At 42.2% G+C, this 26,034-nt stretch overlaps 1 protein-coding gene across 1 annotated transcript in view; it reads right to left on the bottom strand.

Annotated features, from left to right (window-relative positions):
* Nucleotides 1-700: 700 nt before the first annotated feature.
* Nucleotides 701-26,034, bottom strand: part of LOC139172477 (ATP-binding cassette sub-family C member 12-like) — an 82,184-nt gene continuing 56,850 nt past the window's right edge. Inside the window, exons 30-38 of the mRNA XM_070761625.1 lie at nucleotides 25,804-25,941; nucleotides 23,928-24,114; nucleotides 18,706-18,795; nucleotides 16,177-16,366; nucleotides 12,369-12,528; nucleotides 9,329-9,407; nucleotides 6,949-7,062; nucleotides 3,313-3,477; nucleotides 701-853 (exon numbers count right to left, since the gene is read on the bottom strand). Of these exons, the coding sequence (XP_070617726.1) occupies nucleotides 701-853; nucleotides 3,313-3,477; nucleotides 6,949-7,062; nucleotides 9,329-9,407; nucleotides 12,369-12,528; nucleotides 16,177-16,366; nucleotides 18,706-18,795; nucleotides 23,928-24,114; nucleotides 25,804-25,941 (1,276 nt within the window). The remainder of the gene's footprint in view (nucleotides 854-3,312; nucleotides 3,478-6,948; nucleotides 7,063-9,328; nucleotides 9,408-12,368; nucleotides 12,529-16,176; nucleotides 16,367-18,705; nucleotides 18,796-23,927; nucleotides 24,115-25,803; nucleotides 25,942-26,034) is intronic.

Below are 26,034 nucleotides of genomic sequence, written 5' to 3'. Positions count from 1 at the left end.
TATTTAAAAGGTTGTCCTTTTTAAAAAATAAATTATTGAATTATTTATATTAAAAACAAAACATAAGAAAAAACATTGAAAAAACATAAAATATAACATCAAAAAAGAAAAAAAGAAAAGAATATAAACATGAACAAAATAAAACAAGACAAAACCAAAAAGAAACAAACAAACAAAATCCTGTTCTTTTCTTTTTTTCCTTCTTTTTTCCATGTGTATCATATTTTGTTAAATGGTTGTCCACTAGGACTCCAAGATCCCTCTCACAGTTACTACTGTTGAGCAATGTACCACATATTTATACTGTGACTGTCCATTTTGTTTTTCTTGCCTAAATGTAGAAGCTTACTTTACTTTTAAATTAATTTAAAATTTAAAATTAAATTAAGTCAGTTCAAACTGGGTCCGGAGATCAATGTACTAAGAGAAGGATTTTTTATTTTGCTTTGCACATGAAATGAAGTTTGCTTTTATTTTCGAAACACCAAACACAAGATGAAAGCGGTCTGTTGGAACACAGGTCATGGGGCTTCTCTCCATTTTTCTCGTCAAGTTCTCGGTGTTAATTGCCGGCTTCATGCCGGCTTCAGAACTCGCAAAAAGAAGGGGCATCCGTGGCAGAAAGGTTACAACGTTTACGATCATGCAGGGTGAGTTAAGCACGAATTCTCCATTTATTCGCCATCCTCCCTGCAGTGCCTTATTGGTCCAAAGTCCGCCTAGAAGGTGCTGAAAGTGAGGATGAGGATGGTGTTGCCTTCCTCTGATGAGAATTTCCTGGCTGTGGATGAGTGTCGGGGAAATTAAAACTGGGATGTTTCAGTATCTCTTTCGGCTTGCCAAAGGTGACAACCTGAAAATAATCAGGAACGAAAAATATAACAAATGTCAGATGCATTAGCAAATGTCAAGTATGGAGCGAGCGAGCAGAGAGTTCCCTGCGTTCATTTTTTTTTTTAACTGCCTAAAAGTTGTCTTTTAAGGGAAGGAGAATAAGGATGAGAGGGGGAAGAAGCCTACATGGCACCGGACCAGATTATCTCAGGGACCGCCTTCTGCTGCACGAATCCCAGTGACCAGTTAGGTCCCACAGAGTGGATCTTCTCCGGGTCCCGTCAACCAAACAATGTCGCTTGGCGGGACCCAGGGGAAGAGCCTTCTCTGTGGCGGCCCCGGCCCTCTGGAACCAACTCCCCCCAGAGATTAGAATTTCCCCCACCCTCCTTGCCTTTCGTAAGCTACTTAAAACCCACCTCTGCCGCCAGGCATGGAGGAATTGAGATACTCTTTCCCCCTAGGCCTTTACAATTTTATGCATGGTATGTCTGTATGTATGTTTGATTTTTTATATATTAATGGGTTTTTAATCTTTTTTAGTATTGGATTATTATTGTACACTGTTTTATGATTGCTGTTAGCCGCCCCGAGTCTTCGGAGAGGGGCGGCATATAAATCCAATAAATAAATAATAACTAAATAAAGCCAGAGAATAAGAGAAAAAGGTGGACTTGTTCTGGCTCTTTATGGTGAATTTGGTTTGCTCTGGGGAGTCCTTTATTTCAGGATACTTTTTAAAACAGGGCGCATGATTGAGAATATGTTCTCTGAGTTTGGTTGTTTTCTTGTAAATGTTTCATTACCCAACTCTGTAACATTATCACTGCTAGAAGGAGTGGTGTTTGTGGAGAGGAGGAGGAGGAAGATGGAGGAGGAGGGGAGGAAGAGATCACTGTGGGGTCCTTGGTGTTCTCTGAGCTTGGTTGTTTTCTTGTAGATGTTTCATTACCCAACTACGTAACATTGTCAGTGTTAGAAGGAGTGATGTTTGTGGAAAGGAAAGGAGGAGGAGGAAGAAGGAGGAGGAGGAGGAGGAGAACAAGAAGAAGAGGAAGAAGAAGAAGAAAGAAGAAGAAGAAGAAAGGAGGAGGAGGAGGAAGAAAAAGAAGAAGGAAGAAAAAGAAGAAGAAGAAGGAAGAAGAAGAAGAAAGAAGAAGGAGGAGGAGGAAGAAGAAGAAAGAAGAAGAAGAAGAAGAAGAAAGAAGAAGAAAGAAGAAGAAGAAGAAAGAAGAAGAAGAAGAAAGAAGAAGGAGGAGGAGGAGGAGGAGGAAGAAGAAGAAGAAGGAAGAAAGAAGCAGCAGCAGCAGCAGCAGCAGCATGGGAGGAGGAGGGAGGGGGAGGAGGAAGATGGAGGAGGAGGAGGAGGAAGAGATCACTGTGGGGATCTTGGTGTTCTCTGAGCTTGGTTGTTTTCTTGTAGATGTTTCATTACCCAGCTATGTGACATTATCAGTGTTAGAAGGAGTGGTGTTTGTGGAAAGGAAAGGAGCAGGAGGAAGAAGGAGGAGGAGGAGAAAGAGAAAAAGAAGGAGGAGAAGAATGGGAGGAGGATGAAGAGGAGGAGGAGGAGGAGGAGAAGAATGGGAGGAGGAGGGAGGAGGAGGAGGAAGGAGAAGAAGGAGGAGGAGGAAGAGGAAGATGGAGGAGGAGGAGGAGGAAGAGATCACTGTGGGGATCTTGGTGTTCTCTGAGCTTGGTTGTTTTCTTGTAGATGTTTCATTACCCAACTATGCACCATTATCAGTGCTACAAGGAGTGGTGTTTGTGGAAAGAAAAGGAGGAGGAGGAAGAAGGAGGAGGAGGAGGAGAAGGAGAAAAAGAAGGAGGAGAAGAATGGGAGGAGGAAGAAGAATAATGAGGAGGAGGAGGAGACAACCGTGGGGTCCTTGGTGCCTTCTGAACCTGGTTGTTTTCTTGTAGATGTTTCATTACCCAACTATGCACCATTATCAGTGCTACAAGGAGTGGTGTTTGTGGAAAGAAAAGGAGGAGGAGGAAGAAGGAGGAGGAGGAGGAGAAGGAGAAAAAGAAGGAGGAGAAGAATGGGAGGAGGAAGAAGAATAATGAGGAGGAGGAGGAGGAGACAACCGTGGGGTCCTTGGTGCCTTCTGAACCTGGTTGTTTTCTTGCAGACCTTTCATTACCCAACTAGGTAACCTTATCAGTGCTAGCTTTCCATCTCTTTAGTCCATGTTAAGATTGTTTTAGTTCACGGTTTCTATCTTCCCTCTAGTATTATTTGAGTGCTTACAGGGGTGTTGGTTATGGATCAAATGCACTTCACAGTTTCGCCTATATTGTTTACTTAAGAGGGGGGGAGATGAATTATTTCCCCTTTTCACAAAAGGAACACTTATTGTTAAAAAGGACCCCAAAGAATTCCTTTCTGAAAAATAATCCCAGGGTTCAACACGTCAGTGGTTACATGAAGAACGGAACCTTCTGTGGATTTTCCCCCCACCCCCGATTCCATACCTTGCCTTTATCCATCACCAAAATACGGTCGCACTCTTTAATGGTGTTGAGGCGATGTGCTATGGTCAAAACGGTGCAGTTGACAAATGCTTCTTGGTTGGCCTTTTGGATCTGCATATCCGTCTCGGTGTCGATAGAAGCGGTGGCTTCGTCGAGGAGGATAATCTGCGGGAAGGATTTCGAACAGGTTGGGCAATATATTTATTTTATTTTATTTTATTTTATTGGATTTGTATGCCGCCCCTCTCTGTAGACTTGGGGCGGCTAACAACAGTAGTAAATAGCATATGACAATCCAAATGTAAAATAATGCACTTGGGGAAAAGGAATCCTCAATCTGAGTATTGCATTGGCAGTTCTGTGTTAGCAAAAACTTCAGAAGAGAAGGATTTAGGGGTTGTGATTTCTGACAGTCTCCAAATGGGTGAGCAGTGTGGTCGGGTGGTAGGAACAGCAAGTAGGATGCTTGGCTGCATAGCTAGAGGTATAACAAGCAGGAAGAGGGAGATTGTGATCCCCTTATATAGAGCGCTGGTGAGACCACATTTGGAATACAGTACTGTGTTCAGTTCTGGAGACCTCACCTACAAAAAGATATTGACAAAATTGAATGGGTCCAAAGACGGGCTACAAGAATGGTGGAAGGTCTTAAGCATAAAACGTATCAGGAAAGACTTCATGAACTCCATCTGTATAGTCTGGAGGACAGAAGAAAAATGGGGGACATGATCGAAACATTTAAATATGTTAAAGGGTTAAATAAGGTTCAGGAGGGAAGTGTTTTTAATAGGAAAGTGAACACAAGAACAAGGGGACACAATCTGAAGTTAGTTGGGGAAAAGATCAAAAGCAACGTGAGAAAATATTATTTCACTGAAAGAGTGGTAGATCCTTGGAACAAACTTCCAGCTGATGTGGTTGGTAAATCCACAGTAACTGAATTGAAACATGCCTGGGATGAACATATATCCATTGTTAAGATGAAATACAGGAAATAGTATAAGGGCAGACTAGATGGACCATGAGGTCTTTTTCTGCCGTCAGTCTTCTATGTTTCTATGTTTCTATATTGATTGATTTATTGATTTATTGGATTTGTATGCCGCCCCTCTCCGCAGACTCGGGGCGGCTAACAACAGTGGTAAAAACAACATGCGACAATCCAATACTAAAACAGCTAAAAACCCTTATTTTAAAACCAATCATACATACAAACATACCATACATAAAGTGTATAGGCCTAGGGGGAAAGAATATCTCAGTTCCCCCATGCCTGACGACAGAGGTGGGTTTTAAGAAGCCTATGAAAGGCAAGAAGGGTGGGGGCTATTCTAATCTCTGGGGGGAGTTGGTTCCAGAGGACTGGGGCCGCCACAGAGAAGGCTCTTCCCCTGGGTCCCGCCAAGCGACATTGTTTGGTTGACGGGACCCGGAGAAGGCCCACTCTGTGGGACCTAACTGATCGCTGGGATTCGTGCAGTAGAAGGCGGTCCCTGAGATAATCTGATCCGGTGCCATGAATGGCTTTATAGGTCATAACCAACACTTTGAATTGTAACCAGAAACTGATCGGCAACCAATGCAGACTGCAGAGTGTTGGTGTAACATGGGCATATTTGGGGAAGCCCGTGATTGCTCTCGCAGCTGCATTCTGCACGATCTGAAGTTTCCGAACACTTTTCAAAGGTAGCCCCAAGTTACAGTAGTCGAGCCTCGAGGTGGGGCCGCCACAGAGAAGGCTCTTCCCCTGGGAACAATATATGTTGTACCTTACAATTCTTGACGAAATTACCTTTTCTTTACACTGAGAGCATGTGCACCAAAGACAAATTCCTTGTGTGTCCAATCACACTTGACCAATAAATAATTCTATTCTATTATTCTATTCTATATATTTGCACATTTACACAGAATGATATTTTATTGATTTAAGGGCTTTTCGGTGAGGTAGGCAGCAAAATGTCAGAATAGCTATTTTGGGAAACAGAAAAAAAAAAAAAAGCAGGATGCCAAGCCGAGATACAGATTAAGCCAGTTGTCCCTTAGAGCCTATTTAACCGAACAAATATTTGGATTCCTTATTAACAATATCAGGTAGAGTTGACATTTTGGATGCAGATGGAGCCGGTTGGCCCCTTAAGCAACAGAGCCCTCTTCCTTTTTCTATGCAGAATAGCAACCACAGGGAGGAGAACTAGGTCTCTTGGATTAAACCAGAATTGGTTGGACCTGCAACAGGTGTGCCGATTAAAAAAATAAAAAGTGAAAAAATTACTACGATCGTGTCAGAACTACAGTATAGGATAAACAGCCCATCATTTGAGCAAGGTGAAACAAATCACCGAAGCTGAGTGTTTAAATATTCGAATGAGTCTCTTAAATATTATTATTATTATTATTATTATTATTATTATTATTATTATTATTAATTAGATTTGTATGCCTCCCCTCTCCAAGAACTCAGAGCAACTCACAACAAATAAAACATATTATTATTATTATTATTATTATTATTATTATTATTATTATTATTATTATGTCAGTACAACACAGCAAACGAGATCACTATGCTGGATTTCGTATTTCATCACCAGTCGGGCGCTTCCCAAGCACCTAGGACTGCATGATGTAGCGGCGAATTATGTTTGCCGATCCCAGTAAAGCGGCCTTTTGCAATTGGCAGATGGAGATTTTGTCAATTCCGATGGTTTTCAAATGTCCCCTGAGATCCTTTGGTACTGTCAAGTACCACTAGGACCACTTTCACTGGCTAATGCCAGAGTCGTTGCAGTTCGATTTTTAGATCTTCGTATTTCACTAATTTCTCTAACTGCTTCTCCTCAATTCTGCTGTCTCCTGGGATTGCGATGTCAATGATCCATACTTTCTTTTTCTCCACAATCAGGATGTCTGGTGTGTTATGCTTCAGAATTCGGTCAGTCTGAAGTCAGAAGTCCCACAGTAGTTTTGCTTGCTCATTTTCAACCACTTTTTCGGGCTTATGATCCCACCAGTTCTTTGCCACTGGTAAATGGTAGTTCCGGCACAAGTTCCAGTGGATCATCTGTGCCACAGCATCATGTCTATGCTTGTAGTCAGTCTGTGCGATCTTTATTATTATTATTGTTATTATTATTATTATTATCATCATCATTATCATCATCATCATCATCATCATCTCCCACTTTCATAATTGACCATAACAGAAGTTGGAAGTGGCCTTGGAGGTCTTCTAGTCCAACCCCCGGTTTAGGCAGGAAACCCTACACTACTTCAGACAGATGGTTATCCAACATCCAACTTCCAGTGTTGGAGCATTCACAACTTCTGGAGGCAAGCTATTCCCCTGATGAATTGTTTTGACTATCAGGAAGTTTCTCCTTAGTTCTAGATTGCTTCTCTTCATGATTAGTTTCCACCCATTGCTTCTTGTCCTCCAGTGTCTCTGGAGGTCTTGTGGTCAGCTCTCTGCCCAAGGCAAAAAACAATGTTAGACGACCTCCAAGGTCCATTCCAGCTCTATTCTGATTGATTGATGAACAGCTGGAAATGCAGACTGAACAATCTTTAAACTTTGAGGGAACTCTTGAGTATTCAAGACCAGCCCGAATCACGTCCGATGGCCGCAGGACTCACTTTGGAGTTTCGCAGGAGAGCTCTCGCCAAACAAAGCAGCTGTCGTTCCCCCACTGAGAAATTTTCCCCGTTTTCGTCCACTTCTGCCTCCAGCTTTCCTGGTAGTTTCAAAATCTAAAGCAAGGAAGGGGAGGGAAAAACAAAAAGGAAAATGCCACTCAAGTGAGACGTTCTCTTTGATGCTCACAATAGTTGAAGACGGGCGACAGGTTTTAACAATTATACCGGTGCTTCTCTGTTGGGTAAAAGGGATGCAGATATAAATGGAGCGTGTGATAAGTGACGCAAATGCTGGGTGACAGGCAAGGGAGAGGGCAGGCAGACAGGAAAAAGGAACAGGAGAGAGAAAGAGAGGGGAGAGAGGGGGAGAGAGAGGGAGAGAAGGAGAGAGAGAGAAAGAGAGGAGAGAGAAAGAGGGGGAGAGAAAGAGAGAGGGAGAGAGAGAGAGGAGAGAGAGGGAGGGAGAGGACGAGAGAAAGAGAGGAGAGAGAGAGAGTATGAGTGAGAAAAAGAAAGAAATGGCCCGTGTAACATTTTGCAGTGCAACCAACATCTCGGGATTGGGGACACCTTCTGTTTCCAACATAACCTCCAGTGGAATGGATGGGGACATATTATAGAATAGGTAGATAGACTTGGTTTGTATCTCAAGGATGTGAATAGTTTTCATAAAATTGGTGTTAAAGCATCCAGTGATGAATAACTTGTTTGAATCTTTGTCTGTATCTGCAACTATCTCTCCCTCTCCCTCCCTCCCTCCTTCTCTCTCTCTCTCTCTCTCTCTCTATCTATCTATCTATCAATCATCTATCTATCATCTATTTATCTATCTATCTATCTATCTATCTCTATCTATCTATCTCTATCTCTATCTCTATCTCTATCTCTATCTCTATCTCTATCTCTATCTCTATCTCTATCTCTATCCATCCATCTACATATCTATCTCTATATCATCTATATCTTGGGGTGAAATTCAGCAGATTGTGACAGGTTCTGGAAAACCAGTAGTGAAATTTTTGAGTAGTTTGGAGAACTGGCAAATATCACCCCTGGATGGCTCCAAAGTGGGGTGAGAATTGGGAATTTGAAGTATCCTTCCCTTGCCATGTCCACCAAACCACCCCCACCACACCAGGTCCACAGAACTAGTAGTAAAACAATTTGGATTTCACCACACTTTATCTCTATCACCTCTATTTCTATTTCTATGTCTCTCAATCTCTATCATCTCTATTTATATTACCTCTATCTCTCTATTTATCTGTCACCTATACCTGTATCTTTATAGATAAATAAATCCCTCTCTCTATCTTCTACCTGTCTGTCTGTCTGTCTGCCTGTCTGCCTGCCTGTCTGTCTGCCTGTCTATCTGTCTAGCTATCTAGCTATCTAGCTATCTAGATATCTACCTACCTACCTACCAACCTGCCTACATACCTACCTACCTACCTACCTATCTACCTATCTACCTACCTACCTATCTATCTATCTATCTATCTATCTATCTATCTATCTATCTATCTATCTATCTATCTGTTGTGGTTCCGTCTAAGGCCCCTCAGGGAATGGCTGATCTTCTGTCGGTTTCCAGCTCAGAGGGAGAGGCTGAGGAACAGGAGGTGCAGGCAGACGAGGAGGAGGAATCCCAGGCTGAAGAAGAGGGAGGACAGCCAGAGTCCCCCCAGAGGGAGCTCTCCCCAGCAAGCAGCCTGGATTCCTTAGAGGAAAATGCACAGGCCATAATTGATCTGCGACAGAGAAGAGCTACTCAGAGAAGGGATCAATTGGCTAAGTACTTTCAGCATTAAAGAGGCAACAGCTGGGTTTGGGTGTGGTGCTCTTTGGAAAGGCTAAAAGGCAGACCCACCCTTCCTGGCTTGTGGAGTTTTATCTTTGAGAGTTTTGGGACCTGGCTGTGAACTTTGGCGTCTTGGAATCCTGGTTTGTGCCTTGGACTACTGTAACCTTGGGGTGGGTGTGCCAGCAAGAAGCTTGCTGTATTGTCTGTACATCAGGACTCTGCTGTAAAGTATTATAGCCTGTCTGTTGGGAAGAACAGGTTTTCCTCTGTGTTTATTTTTTCCAGCTATAAAGTACTTTTGGCTTTTACCAGAGTGTCTGGCTGTTTTTTCCAGTTGGTGTTGAGGTCTGGGGGAACCCAGACAGAACACTATCTATCTATCTATCTATCTATCTATCTATCTATCTATCTATCTATCTATCTATCTATCGTCTTTCTATCCATCTTTCTATTTTATCCCCATCTCTACTTATCTATAGATCTAATCATTCCACATGCTGTCTTTTTTTTTTTTACAACCAGCAAATAATGATACACACTTACTATCAAAAACCGCAAAAACCGCAAACCACATACCTTGCTCATCATAAAGGTTTGGTTCAGAGCTTGCCAAATTTGTTGGTCAGTGTGGTTAAGGAGAGGATCTAAGTTGTATCTGCAAGGCAGGAATTGATATCAAAATAAATAAATTGTTCACTTCAAGGACAACACAACTCTAACATTTGTAGGCTGTCCTAGCGCGTGTGATTATTTTATTCTGAGGTGGGTAAAATGAGGATGCAGATTGTTGGGGGCAAGAGGCTGACTCTATAAAACTGCCTAGAAAGGGTTGTAAAGCACTGTGAAGCGGTATATAAGTCTAAATAGTAGTGCTATTTTGCAGGCTAACTCTGCTCATTGCTAGGAGTTTGATCCTGATGGCTCAAGATTGACTCGGCCTTCCATCCTTCTGAGATGGGAAAAATGAGGACCCAAATTGTTGGGGGCAACAGATTGACTCTGTAAAACATATTAGAGAGGGCTGTAAAGCACTGTAAAGTGGCATATAAGTCTAAGTGCTGTTGCTAAGTGCTATTCATGGAATTAGCCAGAGGATCTGGCTTCACCCAGCTGTTAAGCTCAATAAGCCGCCTTATGGCTCAACATGGCGATGGATCTATTGGCTGTGTTTGCATACAATATAATAGGAAAACTGTGTGGGATGAGTTGCCATCCCAGCCAGCAACGAGGCAGAAAGGCCCATAAGCCCATGGGATGGAGTCCGTTCCAAGTCTTGGCTCTCTCCCAATTTAATCAACAATGTCATTATAACTCACAACCGCTGGGTAGCTTTGCCATAAGGTGTTAAACCAGCACTGATCAGACCCAGGGTCTGGCTTTTATTTGCCCAGGGAATGTGTGGCTGTGATGGAAAGATGAAACAAAATTCCCACGAAGAGAGATATGGAGACACTACGGGAGTGGGAGGTTTGAAATAATAATAATGATGATAATAATAATTAATAATAATTTATTAGATTTGTATGCCGCCCCTCTCCGAAGACTCGGTAGATTTCTCAGTGCTGGAAAAGAACAAAGCAGGAGGAAGAAATTAACTCTAAATAATCCTGCCTTCTCTTTATTCATTGCAAGGCCTGTTAGAAAGAAACCCCGACACGCCTAGGAACAAAATCTATTCCAGTTAGTCCTTGTTGTGGCCCACCAGCAGCCCGTCCAGCTGGTAGCAGATCCCGCCAGAGAAGAGGCTGATGTGGTTATGCGTCATCAGCCTGGCACCCGAGTCGGACAGTGAGGAGGAGCCTATTGTTAATGCATGGGCACGCAGAGCTGCCAAAAGGCAGGAGTGGTTACTCAGGAGGAGGTCTCCTCGAGAGTAGACTTGGGGCTAATTGGCCACTCCCCTAGCCTATTTATTTATTTATTTATTTATTTATTTATTTATTTATTTATTTATTTATTTATTCAATTTTTATGCCGCCCTTCTCCTTAGACTCAGGACGGCTTACAACATGTTAGCAATAGCACTTTTTCAACAGAGCTAGGCTATTGCCCCCACAATCCGGGTCCTCATTTTACCCACCTTGGAAGGATGGAAGACTGAGTCAACCTTGAGCCGGTGATGAGATTTGAACCGCTGACCTTCAGATCTACAAGTCAGCTTCAGTGGCCTGCAGTACAGCACTCTATCTGCTGCGCCAACCCGGCGCAGTGATGATGATGTTGTTCTGTCCAAGCAATGACACACACACGGCTTTGACAAGATTTAAGCATGTAATTCTAATAATTTAGTATCAGAAAGTTTTAACTGTGTAAAATGTATCAGCAAAGCAAGAAATAAGTCCGTTTGTATCAGCTATTCATTAAAATCAAACATAAAGCCAAAGTTCTCTTTGATCCAATCTCTAATTAACATGACTCACTCTGAGTTGGCAGGATGTCCAGATGTCAACTTTTTAGTTTGTAATTCACATAAACAATCCAAGAGCCAAATCCAAACACTCATTGCTCGCATTTGAAAGTTGACTTCCGCATTCGCTTGTCATAAGACTAACCTTTAAATACCCCAAAGTCGTGGTCTATTCATGCAGAGACCTCCTCCTGCTCAGTCACTCGTGCCTTCTGACACTTCTGCGTACTCTGGCATCAAGAAGAGGCTCCGCCTCTTCTCCTGAGTCACTCATTGTTGTGTTTGGGCTTGGGCCAGCCGTTGCTCCCACAGATGGGAGAGATGCAGCACAAAGTGAGTATGAAAGTCTGGCTGACAGCCAGGAAGACGTGGCAGACAGCCATGAGGATGAGGCCACTGGTTCAGAGGAGTTGGCAGACAGCATGCAGGACCCAGCAGACAGCCCAGGGGATTTGGCAGGCAGCCACTCAGACAGTCTATCTTCCTTGGATTCCGCTGCAGACCAGCTCATAGACATGCGTAGCCGGAGAGCCATGCAAAGGAGGGCTCAATTAAAGGACTATTACCGGTGATCAGAGTAGCACCTGGGCTGGGTGTGGTTCTTATACTGAGGGCTGGGTGTGGTTCCCTTAATGAGGGCTAAAGGTATAAAAGGGAACAGAGGCAAAAGGCAAACTGTGGCTGTTTATCTGTTTGATTTTGTGGTTCCTGCTCTGAAGCTTCTGTTCCGTGCCTTTGGATTTCAACCCAGCCTTTTCAGGCACGTGGGAGGTGAAACCTCTGAGACTAGCTGTTTGCTCTCGGGACTCCAAGATCCAAAGGACTCCTGAAACATTTCTGCTCCATGCAGGTTGTCTTTGTTTGCTTTTTCCTGTGCTTTGTATTTGGCTGATTTAAGCCTTGCGCTATAGTTTATTCCTGACAACAAGGACTGTTTTGGTTAACCCTTTTTTGTTTGTTTAATACAAGTACAAGTTGGCTGATTAGAAAAGCACGTGTGTGTTTGATTTCTTTTCCTTGGACTGTTACTAATCGCCTGATCCCAGTCAGGCAGAACACTCATGAGCACCTCTGGAGGTACAACAGGCCCTAGGTGGCTTTCAACATCTGACCCCACTGACAAGATTGGTGTCTTAATTACTGAGCCACCACCCCACCACCCACTCCCAAAAATGGCCGGAAAGGTTAATGGATAATTGCAACAGCTACCTTATTGTACCTACAAACAAAACAGGTTCTTGCGGAATGATGGACAGCTGTGAACGTAAAGATTCCAGGCTAATATTGCAGTAGTCGATGCCATCAATGATGATCGTGCCAGATGTCGGTTCCACGAGTCGAAACAGAGCGACTCCTAAAGAGGACTTTCCTGCAAGATTTGAACAATGCCAACCTGGGTCATTTTTTTCAAAAAGGAGTTTTTCCATCATTATGCCTGGCCAAGGATGCCAACATCTGAGAGCCAAGAATTAATATTTTTTTTTTTTGGAAATCTAGGATTTCTAGAAAGAGAAAGAGAATTTTGGCTGCTCTTTATATTTTACAACAGTGTCCCAAAAGTCTCAGTGCAGGTTTAAGCTTTCAAAGCTTCACATTTTAGTGCAGCGTTGAGCTTTCAAAGCTTAAAGAAATGGCACTAAACCTTTTGGGACAGTCTCTTTGTGCTTCTAGGATTAGAAAGGAGAAATTGGATGTGGAGAATTATTTGATGAAACAACCTCCCGATCTTCAAGCAGGCTGGGTCCAACCTCAGAATGGATCTGTTTTGAGTTAAGAGCCATCTATACTTTCAAGGTTGGATTATTCCATGATGGAAATTTGTGCAGGTCTCTCTCTAAAAGGCAAGGTGACCTTGAAGAAACTCACATTCTCCTGGAAGAAAATAAGAGCATTTTTTATCTGTCATCAGGAATATTTTTTTGGAAGAGGGAATATTTACTTCTACTTCTGCGAATTCCAGGATTATTATTATTATTTATTAGATTTGTATGCCGCCCCTCTCCAAAGACTCGGGGCGGCTCACAACAGTGATACAAAAACAATATAGCAGTGAGACAAATCTAATATTAAAATAAAACATATCTAAAACCCCAACAATTTAAAAACTATACAATACATACATACCAAACATAAAATATAAAAGCCTGGGGGAGGATGTCTCAGTTCCCCCATGCCTGGCGATAAAGATGGGTCTTGAGTAATTTGCGAAAGACAAGGAGGGTGGGGGCTATTCTAATCTCTGGGGGGAGTTGATTCCAGAGAGCCGGGGCCGCCACAGAGAAGGCTCTTTCCCAGGGGCCCGCCAAACGACATTGTTTGGTCAACGGGACCCAGAGAAGGCCAACTCTGTGGGACCTTATCGGCCACTGGGATTCATGCGGTAGAAGGCGGTTCCAGATGTATTCTGGTCCAATGCCATGTAGGGCTTTAAAGGTCATGACCAACACTTTGAAGTGTGACCGGAAACCGATCGGCAGCCAGTGCAGGCCACAGAGTGTTGCAGAAACGTGGGCGAATCTAGGGAGCCCCACGATAGCTCTCGCGGCCACATTCTGCACGATCTGAAGTTTCCGAACACTTTTCAAGGGTAGCCCATTGCAGTATTCGAACCTCGAGGTGATGCATTGCCCAAACTCTCCTCCCTTTTAAATTTTCACTAGAACAGGGGTCTTCAACCAAGGCAACTTGAAGAAATGTGGACTTCAAGCCCCAGAATTCTGCCTGGGGAATTCTTGGAGTTGAAGTCCAGAAGTCTTAAAGTTGTCAAGTTTGGAGATCCCTGCACTAGAAAAAGTACAGCAAGAGCACAGAAAAAATAGCAGAAAATTGGGGAAAGAGAGAGGGGGCGTGGAGGGAGAGGGAGAGGGAAAAGAGAGAGAGAGAAGGAGAGAGGAGAAGGAGAAAGAGACAGAAGGAGAGAGAGGAGAGAAAGGAGAGAAGTGAGAGAGAGGGAGAGAGAGAGACTCAATCATAAACCTGAACAACAGGAGAAATTTGTTTGAAGGTTTGTAAAAGTGCAACTGGCCCCAAATATCATCATTTCAACAGTTAAGAGCAAAATGGATTCAAACTGAATCTGATAAATTCAGCTTAATTCAAATTATTTCCATTGTTTTATTTTTATTTTATTTTGTTAAACAATTATAGGGTGATAATTTGTACAAATTAAACATTAGATAAGTAATGATAAAAAGTAACAAAAGAAGACAATAGGACAGGGACGGTAGGCACAGTGGTCCGCTTATGTATGCCCTTTACAGACCTCTTAGAAAGGGGGAGAGGTCAACTGTAGGTAGCCTAAGGTTAAAGGTTTTGGGGTTAGGAGTAGAAACCACAGGATCAGGTAGAGCATTCCAGGCGTTGATTACTCTGTTGCTGAAGTTGTATTTTTTGCACTCAAGTTTGGAGCGGTTGACATTTAGTTTAAATCGATTTTGTGCTCGTATGTTGTTGCAGTTGAAGGTGAAGGTGAAGTAGTCGTTAACAGGTAGGACATTTTGTTATATGGTTGAGGGGAAATGCTTTTGGTTGTGGGGAATAAGATATAAGGCTTGTGTAACTAGGGGAAGCTTGTACATCATTATATAAAATTCTGCATGCATGTAATCATATACAGTATATGATTATTCCAATGGTTTTGTGTTAACAAAACTAACTTGAAAGGAGACATCCTAAAATAAGTATTGATTAATAACTGTGGTGTAGGAAATGGTTGGTTGATGCAAACATTTTTACACAACAATTTATCTAGGAAGCTATTTCAAAAAAAAAAAATTCAGTTGAATATTATTATTATTATTTATTAGATTTGTATGCCTCCCCTCTCCGTAGACTGAGGGCTTCTGGTGGCATTGGTCCCATTGACTTCACATCCATTACCCATAATGCCTTCTAGCTGTATTCACATTTGCGTAAGTCCCGCTGTCACTACTTCCATGGTTAGTAAGAAGGAAATTTATTTATTTATTTATTGGATTTGTATGCCGCCCCTCTCCGTACACTCGGGCGGCTAACAACAGTAATAAAAAACAGCATGTAAATCCAATACTAAAACAACTGAAAAACCCTTATTGTAAAACCAAACATACATACAAACAAACATACCATGCATAAATTGTAAAGGCCTAGGGGGAAAGAATATCTCAGTTCCCCCATGCCTGACGGCAGAGGTGGGTTTTAAGGAGCTTACGAAAGGCGAGGAGGGTGGGAACAATTCTAATCTCCGGGGGGAGTTGGCTCCAGAGGGCTGGGGCCGCCACAGAGAAGGCTCTTCCCCTGGGCCCCGCCAAACGACATTGTTTTGTTGACGGGACCCGGAGAAGGCCCACTCTGAAGGACCTAACTGGTCACTGGGATTTGTGCAGCAGAAGGCGGTCCCTGAGATGTCCTTAGGGAGCCTACAATTGAAACCACTAAACATTATAATCATTTCCCCCCCCCAGGAAAACTGTGCTAAATTGAATGGGTGGCCTGCAGGAACTGTTCATTCCCATCCCCTCTTTGTAGACTGACCAACTGCAAGGTTGATGTTAGCCTGGGAAGACAGTCCAGGAAGAAGCAAAATTAGGAGTGCCAGCACTACTTTACCGTAAAACAGAATCTGGCAAGTCTGAAAATATATTTCTCCCTATCTCACCTATACAATCCAAGAAAATAAACAGGGTCCGCTCTGAGATATTTGCCATGTTCCCACATATTCTGAGGACTCACCTGTCTCATCTGACCATTACTTAATCTCTGTCTCCCAAAGTCATTCTCACATACCATTGGGATAGCATAGTTTTCTTTGGCAAAAGTAAGAACTGTATCTAGGATAAAATTATGTGTGTGTGTGTGTGTGTGTGTGTGTGTGTTTTTTTTAATTGTTCAATGTATGGTCTCCACTGGTCAGGTCAAAATTCACTTTCTTGGTCTTCACAATGCCTCCCCATTTATTCCCATATTTGAGTAAATCATAAAGAAACAGACATTTCATTATGTGTACAACATATAAAGCAATCGACAGAATAGATTATACCTGAACCTGTCCGGCCAATGATCCCAATTTTTTCTTTAGCATGAATGTGTACGTTGATGTCATGGAGTACAATGGGACCATTTTCTCGGTATTTCATCTGATAGTTCTTAAAAATGATTTCCCCTTGATCAGGCCAGCCTGAAGGAGGAGTGACCACTGGAGGGGTCTCTGAGCCCTCAGGGGTGCATTTCTGAAAGAAACAAAGAAACGGAATCTGGAATCCATATCTGTCAGCCTTTTGGGGTAGACCGCAACCAAAATTATGAATGCTAATGCTATTTTTATTATAAGATTACCATAACAGAACAATAGGTAGTCCTTGATTTACAACAATACATTTAATGACTATTCAAAGTTACAACTGCCCTTCATGGCATTGGACCAGAATATCTCTGGGACTGTCTTCTGCTGCACGAATCCCAGCGACCAGTTAGGTCCCACAGAGTTGGCCTTCTCCGGGTCCCGTCGACTAAACAATGTCATTTGGCGGGACCCACTGGAAGAGCCTTCTCTGTGGTGGCCCGAACCCTCTGGAATCAACTCCCCCCAGATATCAGAGTTGCCCCCAACCTCCTTGCCTTTCGTAAGCTCCTTAAAACCCACCTCTGTTGTCAGGCATGGGGGAATTGAAATATTCCCTTCCCCCTAGGCTTATAAAATTTATGCATGGTATGTCTGTATGTATGATTGGTTTCTTAAATTGGGTTTTTTTTAACATTACTTTTAATATTAGATTTGTTCATATTGTCTTTTTGCTGTTGTTAGCCGCTCCGAGTTTACGGAGAGGGGCAGCATACAAACAAACAAACAAACAAATAAATAAATAAATAAATAAATAAATAATAAAATAAACAAACAAACAAACAAACAAATAAATAAATAAATAAAAACATGACATTTTTCATAGTTACGACTGTTGCAACATCTCCATATCCATGTGGTCCAAATTCAGATGCTTGGGGACTGACTCATATTTATGATGGTTGGAGTGTCCTGGGATCATGTGATCAGGTTTTTTGGCAACCTTTTGACAAGCAAAGTTAATGGGGAAACCACTTACCAACCCAGTTACTAACTTATCAACTGCAGTGATTCACTTAACCTTGGTGGGACGACAAGTCGTAACCTGGGGCAAAATTCACTTAACAAATGTCTCATTTAGCAACTTAATTTTTTAATTTTATTTATTGATTGATTGATTTTGTCCAATACACAATGAGGGTTTTAGTGGGTATACACATAGTAAAATACATGATGAAGGTTATAGAGGAGATACTCATAGTAAAATATATCTAAGAAAGAATAGAAAAGAAGGTATAGTAATAGAATATATCAATGAAAGAATAGAAGAAGAGATATAGGAATAGAAGAAAGGTATAGGAGATATAGGAGAGCAATAGGACAGGGGACGGAAGGCACTCTAGTGCACTTGTACTCGCCCCTTACTGACCTCTTAGGAATCTGGATAGGTCAACCATGGATAATCCAAGGGTAAAGTGTTGGGGGTTTGGGGATGACACTATGGAGTACGGTAATGAGTTCCATGCTTCGACAACTTGGTTGTCGTATTTTTTACAGTCAAGTTTGGAGCGGTTAATATTAAGTTTAAATCTGTTGTGTGCTCTTGTGTTGTTGTGGTTGAAGATGAAGTGGTCGCCGACAGGCAGGACGTTGCAGCATATGATCTTGTGGGCAATACTTAGATCTTGTTTAAGGCGTCTTAGTTTTAAACTTTCTAGGCCCAGGATTGAAAGTCTAGTCTCGTAGGGTATTCTGTTTCGAGTGGAGGAGTGAAGGGCTCTTCTGGTGAAATATCTTTGGCCATTTTCAAGGGTGTTAATGTTTGAGATGCTCAATTGTGGGTCGTAAGTCAAGGACTGCCTGTGTGCAAATCTGAATGCATGTTCTCTTTTCTTTTATCTTCAAGAAAAGTAGGGAGTATCAAAAATGAGGTGCTTTCTTAATTTACATTTCTGTTTTATTTATTTTGTTTGACCCATTTTTTTATTTGGGCCTTTCCCCTTTTGTTTCTCAAGGTTATTGCTACTTTTCTGTTAGGGTATCATAGCATCTTCAGTTAGAGATTGGAATTTCCAGAAATTGAACATTTGAGGCTCAAGCAAAGCTCCTAGAATTTGTTGTCATTTATGGCATTGTTCCAAGAGACATTTTAAAAGTAAAATTGGGGGGATAAATTTCTGAAAAAGAACCACACACAAACGCCAAAAATAAAGCAGATCTCTTTCACCTATTATTCCAAACTAACATTTTGTGTAATTATAGCCAAGGATACTTGACATCTGAGTCACTTTCAGTTATAAGAAGAGATGGAAAAATTAGATTCATAAACTAGCAAATGCCAACTCGATACTGTATTTACACTAGCGCTTCAACCATGTCAACAACTTCTATCGATTTATGCCTTCGTGTTCTGGCTTTCTGCAAATATTATTTTTTGTGTTTGGGGTTGCATGAAAAAAGAAAATGGAAATCTCAACATTCATTCCTCTGGTGGAGAAGCTTTCTTACCACGATGTATTCTGTTATCTGCTCCACTGAAATGAATCTGGCTTGAACTTCAATGCACGATCTCACGCATATTTGAAGAAGTCCACTTAGCTAGGGGAAAAAACAACAACAGCAATGGGGAAAGTGAGAACAGGAATTTTTACTCTGCGGAGAGATCTTTTGAAGGGACAGATCCAATCAGTTCCAGCACAGTTCCAAAAGCATCTGGTACAAGCAGCTATAGTGCTTTAGACTTGCATGAGTAGGCGGCATACATATGTGGCCTCAATAAATAAATCAGGAATGGATTTAAAAGGAGATTAGAGAAATCCATGAAGGATAAGTCTCTTGGAAGTTACCACTCACAAAATACCATTTCACAAGCTGGGAAAAAAAATTAAAGATCCAGTTCATAGAAACATAGAAACATAGAAGTCTGACGGCAGAAAAAGACCTCATGGTCCATCTAGTCTGCTCTTATACTATTTTCTGTATTTTATCTTAGGATGGATATATGTTTATCCCAGGCATGTTTAAATTCAGTTACTGTGGATTTATCTACCACGTCTGCTGGAAGTTTGTTCCAAGGATCTACTACTCTTTCAGTAAAATAATATTTTCTCATGTTGCTTTTGATCTTTCCCCCAACTAACTTCAGATTGTGTCCCATTGTTCTTGTGTTCACTTTCCTATTAAAAACACTTCCCTCCTGGACCTTATTTAACCCTTTAATATATTTAAATGTTTTGATCATGTCCCCCCTTTTCCTTCTGTCCTCCAGACTATACAGATGGAGTTCATGAAGTCTTTCCTGATACGTTTTATGCTTAAGACCTTCCACCATTCTTGTAGCCCGTCTTTGGACCCGTTCAATTTTGTCAATATCTTTTTGTAGGTGAGGTCTCCAGAACTGAACACAGTATTCCAAATGTGGTCTCACCAGCATTCTATATAGCGGGATCATAATCTCCCTCTTCCTGCTTATTATACCTCTAGCTATGCAGCCAAGCATCCTACTTGCTTTCATGACATCACCAGTGGGTTTCTATCGGTTTGGGCGAACCGATCCAAACCAGGAAGAACCCAACCCTGCTGTTAGGGCAGTGGTTTCCAACCTTTCTAATGCTGCGATCTCTTAATAGTGTTCCTCATGTTGTGGTGACCCCCAACCATAAGTCTAGCGCCAATTCTCCCAACACAGCTTTATGCTGATTGGTAGGAAGGTCAGAGGGACACCCCCACTGTAAACGCCTGACTGGTCGGATTGTAAAAATATGTTTCAAGATGCTAGAATGGAAGTTTTAGTTCCTAACACCATGGGAAATTTGTCTTTTCCCATGGTCTTAGACGACCCCTGTGAAACAGTCGTTCGACCCCTAAAGGGGTCCCAACCCCCAGGTTGAGAACCACTGTGTTAGGGTATCATAGTAACTTCAGTTAGAGATTGGAATTTTCAGAAGTTGAACATTTCCATAATTTGAGGCTCGAGTGAAGCTCATACAATTTGTTGTTATTTATGATGTTGTTCCAAGAGACATTTTAAAAAAATAAAATTAAGGGGGGAAATCCTGAAAAAGAACTACGCACGCACGCACACACACAACCCCCCCCGATCTCTTTCACCTATTATTTAAAACTAATGTGTAATCATAGCAAAGGTTACTTGACATCTGAGTCACTTTCAGTTATAAGAAGAGATGGAAAATTAGACTCCTATTGTGGGTGAAGATAGCTAGGATGCTATACATCACCTGTTTAAGAAATTCTAACCACTATGATAGAACCAGAATATTGGATCAATGCAGATCTGATCCAACATTGTTGTGGTTAGCTCTGGCCCAGCTCCTGCCCCCAAGGACTGTGGATGTGGGGGAGACATCCACATGCTGCAGGCCTGTTTTGCCCCCGGTGGAATCTGCTGATGAAGGGTCCTCTGACCAAGAAGACATGAGTGACAGGGAGGAGGAGAGTGTGGCAGACAGCTCAGAAGGAGATCAATTTTCTAGCTCCTCCTTGGATTCAGAATAAGAGTTAATGATACAGCCACGCATGGGGAGAGCGATGCATAGGCAACAACAACTGAGATATTATTACCAAAGAAAATGAGGCCACCTGTGGTTGGGTGGGGCTGTGGTGATTAGTGAGGCTGCTATAAAGAGCAGCCTGTGGGTTTGGCCATTGGGGAGGATTATCTGATCGTTGTGTTTCATGACTGCTTTACTGACTGACTTTTTGTGTGCTGATTTTTCCCCGGTTTGAAACTAAACCAGGGCAAAATGTGTTTCACTTTGTGAAAGAAGAAGGACTGTGAATTACCTCACAGCTGCAAACTAAGTATCACAGAACTGATAAGGGACTTGTACAAATTACCAGTTTGTTTGGAGATGAGTGCTCTTGGCTATACCAAAAGAGGGCTTAGGTTAAGTGAATTTTCATTCTAAAGAACATTGTTTTGACTTTTAAAACGTGTGTGTGTCTGAAATTTGTACCTGTGAATTTTTGGGAGGAGTCTACCAGAGAGCTCGACAGAACAACATCTGACTCACTTTCAGTTATAAGAAGAGATGGAAAACTAGACTCCTATTGTGAGTGAAGATAGCTGGGATGCTATACATCACCTGTTTAAGAAATTCTAACCACTATGATGGAACCAGAATATTAGATCAATGCAGATCTGATCCAACATGGAACTTCTTGTGTTCTGAAATTCATTTGAATGTGATTTGGGATTCCCTTTCTGGAAATGTGGCAAATCTTTTGCTTAGTCCATTTGTATTTTTTAAGCATGATTCATATGTTGTTCAATACAAAATTGGTCCTATTCTTGGGCCAGGACAGGATAAAGCCATGGCATTAAAGGACAGAGCAGGTCCCCCTGAATAAGAGATAAAGGTTTCCAACTCTCACAGGATGGTAGTAAAGTGATAGGTGGGGAGGGCAGTATATCAGATTTGCAGGAGTTTACTTTTTTTGTTTTGTGTGTTTGTGTGTGTGTTATTTTTAATTGGTATCCGGAGACCCACCATATGGAGAAAACTCCACAAGGCAATTGCTGCGTGGACTTTTTTAACAATCCACTTTGGGGGCTGCAGTGTGCATTCGAAAAATGAGATGAGCTTAGGATGGAAAAATTCCTAGTCCAGGTATTTGCGTTGAAGTTCAATACAAAACCACAATGCCATTTCCTTCTCCTAAAGCTTTTTTTAAAAAAAATCATTTTAGGCCCTTTCATTATGGAAGGAGGTACAAAGGTAGTCTTTGACTTGTGACCATAATTGAACCCAAAATTTCTGTTGCTGAGACATTTGTTAAGTCACCATGACTACGATTCAAGTGCTCGGCAATTGGTGTGTGTTTACAAGAGTTGTAGCATCCTGGGGTCAAATGAATGCTAGTTGTGACCTTTCTAGATGCTCTAAAATCCTTAAGTGCTGGAACTCATTGTTGGAAATGTATTTCTATGCAACAACTAGAGTAGTATTGAGCCAGTACAGCGGTAGGCAAAGTTGGCTCTTCTATGAGTTGTGGACTTCAACTCCCAGAATTCCTAAGCCAATCATGCTAGCTCAGGAATTCTGGGAATTGAAGTCCACATGTCATAAAAGAGCCAACTTTGCTTACCCCTGAGCCAGTAGATGGCAGCATTTACAAGTTTGGCTCTATGGTATCTACTTTATGCTCTTTTGTTCTAAGTAGATTTTCCTGTTTCCTGTTACAGTAGACCAGTTGAGCTGTAAAGCACATGGTGACTGTTCTTTTTATTTGCTCCCTGGTGCTACATATACAAAGAAGCATAAGGGAAGCTGTATTTGCTTAACAACTGTGACAACAAAGGTTGTAAAATCGGGCATGACTCAATGACTACATCGCTTAGCAATGGAACTTCTGGTACCAACTGTGTCGTAAGTCAAGGACAGCCTACAGTTACAAATCTCCCTCTCCCTGTGTGTGTGTGTTTATGTGTCAGTAGATTCTCACTCTCCTGAACATGTTGGATGATGAGAAAGATAGATGTAGAAGATGACCAGGCTGAGCCTGATAGAATCAAATCCATCACTTCAAGAATCCTTTCATGCCCACAAGAGATCTAAGTCTAGTCCTCCTTGAATTCTTTGCTATTCTTAACCCCCATGCATTTCCCTTAATGGTCACTTGACCAGACTCTTGTAGAGAACTTCCAATAAAGCTTTATACATAGAAACATAGAAGACTGACAGCAGAAAAAGACCTCATGGTCCATCTAGTCTGCCCTTATACTATTTCCTGTATTTTATCTTACAATGGATATATGTTTATCCCAGGCATCTTTAAATTCAGTTACTGTGGATTTATCTACCACGTCTGCTGGAAGTTTGTTCCAAGCATCTACTACTCTTTCAGTAAAATAATATTTTCTCATGTTGCTTTTGATCTTTCCCCCAACTAACCTCAGATTGTGCCCCCTTGTTCTTGTGTTCACTTTCCTATTAAAAACACTTCCCTCCTGAACCTTATTTAACCCTTTAACATATTTAAATGTTTCGATCATGTTCCCCCTTTTCCTTCTGTATACTTGTTTAAATTGACTAAATCTCCTGATTTCCCAGGTGCTTGACAATATCCATTCACACATGGTGCATCCAATTTTATCAATGCTATTACCGTATTTTTCGGAGTATAAGATGCACCTTTTTCCTCTCTAAAAGAGGCGAAAATTTGGGTTCGTCTTATACATCAAATGTAGCTTCTTCAAAGCTTCTTTTTTCCAGCCCTAACTAGGTGCTAATGATCTTCCGGGCTTCCTACTCCCTCTGAAGAAGGTTTTTTTCCCAGTCCTAAGTTTTTGCAGGTTTGTTTTCATTACTACTCCCTCTGAAAAAGATTTTTTTCAGCCCTAACGCGGTGCGAACACTCTTCCTAGCTTGCAGCATTTATTTTTATTCCTACTCCCTCTGAAGCAGTTTTACCTGCCTTAAGACTTTGCAGGCTTCTTTTCATGCCTGCTCCCTGTGAAAAAGGTTTTTTTCAGCCCTAACCAGGGGCTAAAATAACCTGTTGAAGTTGATGAGATTAAGGACACTAGCCAGATAAATACCTGGTAGGTAGATTTTTTCCCCTCTCCCTCCCCAAAAGTAAGGTGTGTCTTATACTTCAGTGCATCATATAATCTGAAAACTACGGTAATGTCACACAAGTCAAGATCCCGTCTACAGTCAGAAAATGAAGGGTGAGTTACTTGAAGATTCTACCCACTAATTTTTTACCTGGAGAGAATAAGATAGAGCCAAGCCCTTTTCTGCAGTACTGACAGAAGAATGGCTGTGGACCACACACAAGGCGACAATGAACGTCATGAAGTTCATGAGAATATCTGTCCTCAATGCAAACCATCGCAGTGCATAGTTAAACATAAGGAAATGGTTTGAGTTTTCGTTATTCAAGATCCTAAAACTGAAAGGAAAGTAAGAATGAGTTGCTCAATAGTTGTCTTGGATTGATAGAAGCAAATAACTGTAGGTCGGGGTTGAACTCGGTGCTCTCTGAGCTTGTTGGTTTTCATTACCGACGCTGACAGGGCACAGGGCATGGGGTGAGGTATCATCACTATGCGGATGATACCCAGTTATACATCTCCACCCCATGTCCAGTCAACGAAGCAGTGGAAGTGATGTGCCGGTGCCTGGAGGCTGTTGGGGCCTGGATGGGTGTCAACAGACTCAAGCTCAACGCGGATAAGATGGAGTGGCTGTGGGTTCTGCCTCCCAAGGACAATCCCATCTGTCCATCCATAACCATGGGGGGGGGGAATTACTGACTCCCTCAGAGAGGGTCCGCAACTTGGGCGTCCTCCTCGATCCACAGCTCACATTAGAGAAATATCATTCAGCTGTGGCGAGGGGGGCGTTTGCCCAGGTTCATCTGGTGCACCAGTTGCGGCCCTATCTGGACCGGAACTCACTGCTCACAGTCACTCATGCCCTCATCACCTCGAGGCTCGACTACTGTAATGCTCTCTACATGGGGCTACCTTTGAAAAGTGTTTGGAAACTTCAGATCATGCAGAATGCAGCTGCGAGAGCAATCATGGGCTTCCCGAGGCATGCCCATGTTACACCAACACTCCGCAGTCTGCATTGGTTGCCGATCAATTTCCGGTCACAATTCAAAGTGTTGGTTATGACCTATAAAGCCCTTCATGGCACCAGACCAGAATATCTCCGGGACCGCCTTCTGCCACACGAATCCCAGCGACCGGTTAGGTCCCACAGAGTTGGCATTCTCCGGGTCCCGTCGACTAAACAATGTCATTTGGCGGGACCCAGGAGAAGAGCCTTCTCTGTGGCGGCCCCGACCCTCTGGAACCAGCTCCCCGCAGATATCAGAGTTGCCCCCACCCTCCTTGCCTTTCGCAAGCTCCTTAAAACCCACCTCTGTCGTCAGGCATGGGGGAATCGAAATGTTTTTCTCCCGTCCCCCTAGGCTTATAGAATTTATACATGGTATGTTTGTTGGTATGATTGGTCTCTTAAATTGGGGTTTTTTTAGATTACTTTTTAATATTAGATTTGTTACATTGTTTTTTATTGTTGTTAGCCGCCCCAAGTCTTTGGAGAGGGACGGCATAAAAATCTAAATAAACTAAACTAAACTTTCCATTCTAGTGGCTTGGAAAAGGCCCCCTATCCTCCCACTGAGTTACTGTTTAGTTAGAGGCTTTTTTCAGTGAGGCTCAGATTCAGCCAGAAACGGACTGAAGATTCAAACGTTGAATTCTGTTGCTTTAGAAAACCAAATCTTAAGAAGAGTTTAATGGCTTGCAAAGGAATATAAAGTGCTCTCGTGGGGGCCGTACACGGCTGCACTTAGAGACAATCCTGAGAATCGATAGGGCAATCAGAGAGCTTCCCTGCGGCTCAGCATTTTCTGCAAATGGAAAACCCCTGGATATCTCCCACTTAGGCAGCACAATAGTAGAGTGGCTTCATCAATTTCGCGGCAGGTCCAGGATCGGTGCTCGGGTGGAAAAATAGCAAAACAGCCATACTTAAGAGTGGAGAGATGGGTAGCGAAAAAGGGAGGGGGGGGAAAAAGACAACAACAACAACAACAGCGTGATTTGGGCCCAGGCAGGAAACGTACCGTTTTATGTAGTCCTCTGTCTTGTTGAAGGCATGGATAGTACTAAGACCTTGGATTGAAGAGGTGATCAAGCAGAGCCACAGAGATCTGCTGAGGTTCTCAATTCGTTTGAGGTCTTGGATGGTGCTCTGAAAAATACTGTGATGAAATGCAGGTATGTGGTCTGTTCATCCATCCATTGTCTGTATAGTTGTCATCTATCTATCTATCTATCTATCTATCTACCTACCT

Source organism: Erythrolamprus reginae, chromosome 9 (assembly GCF_031021105.1).
Source record: "Erythrolamprus reginae isolate rEryReg1 chromosome 9, rEryReg1.hap1, whole genome shotgun sequence".
Classification (NCBI taxonomy): domain Eukaryota; kingdom Metazoa; phylum Chordata; class Lepidosauria; order Squamata; family Dipsadidae; genus Erythrolamprus; species Erythrolamprus reginae.
This window is presented reverse-complemented; position numbering and strand designations above follow the sequence as displayed.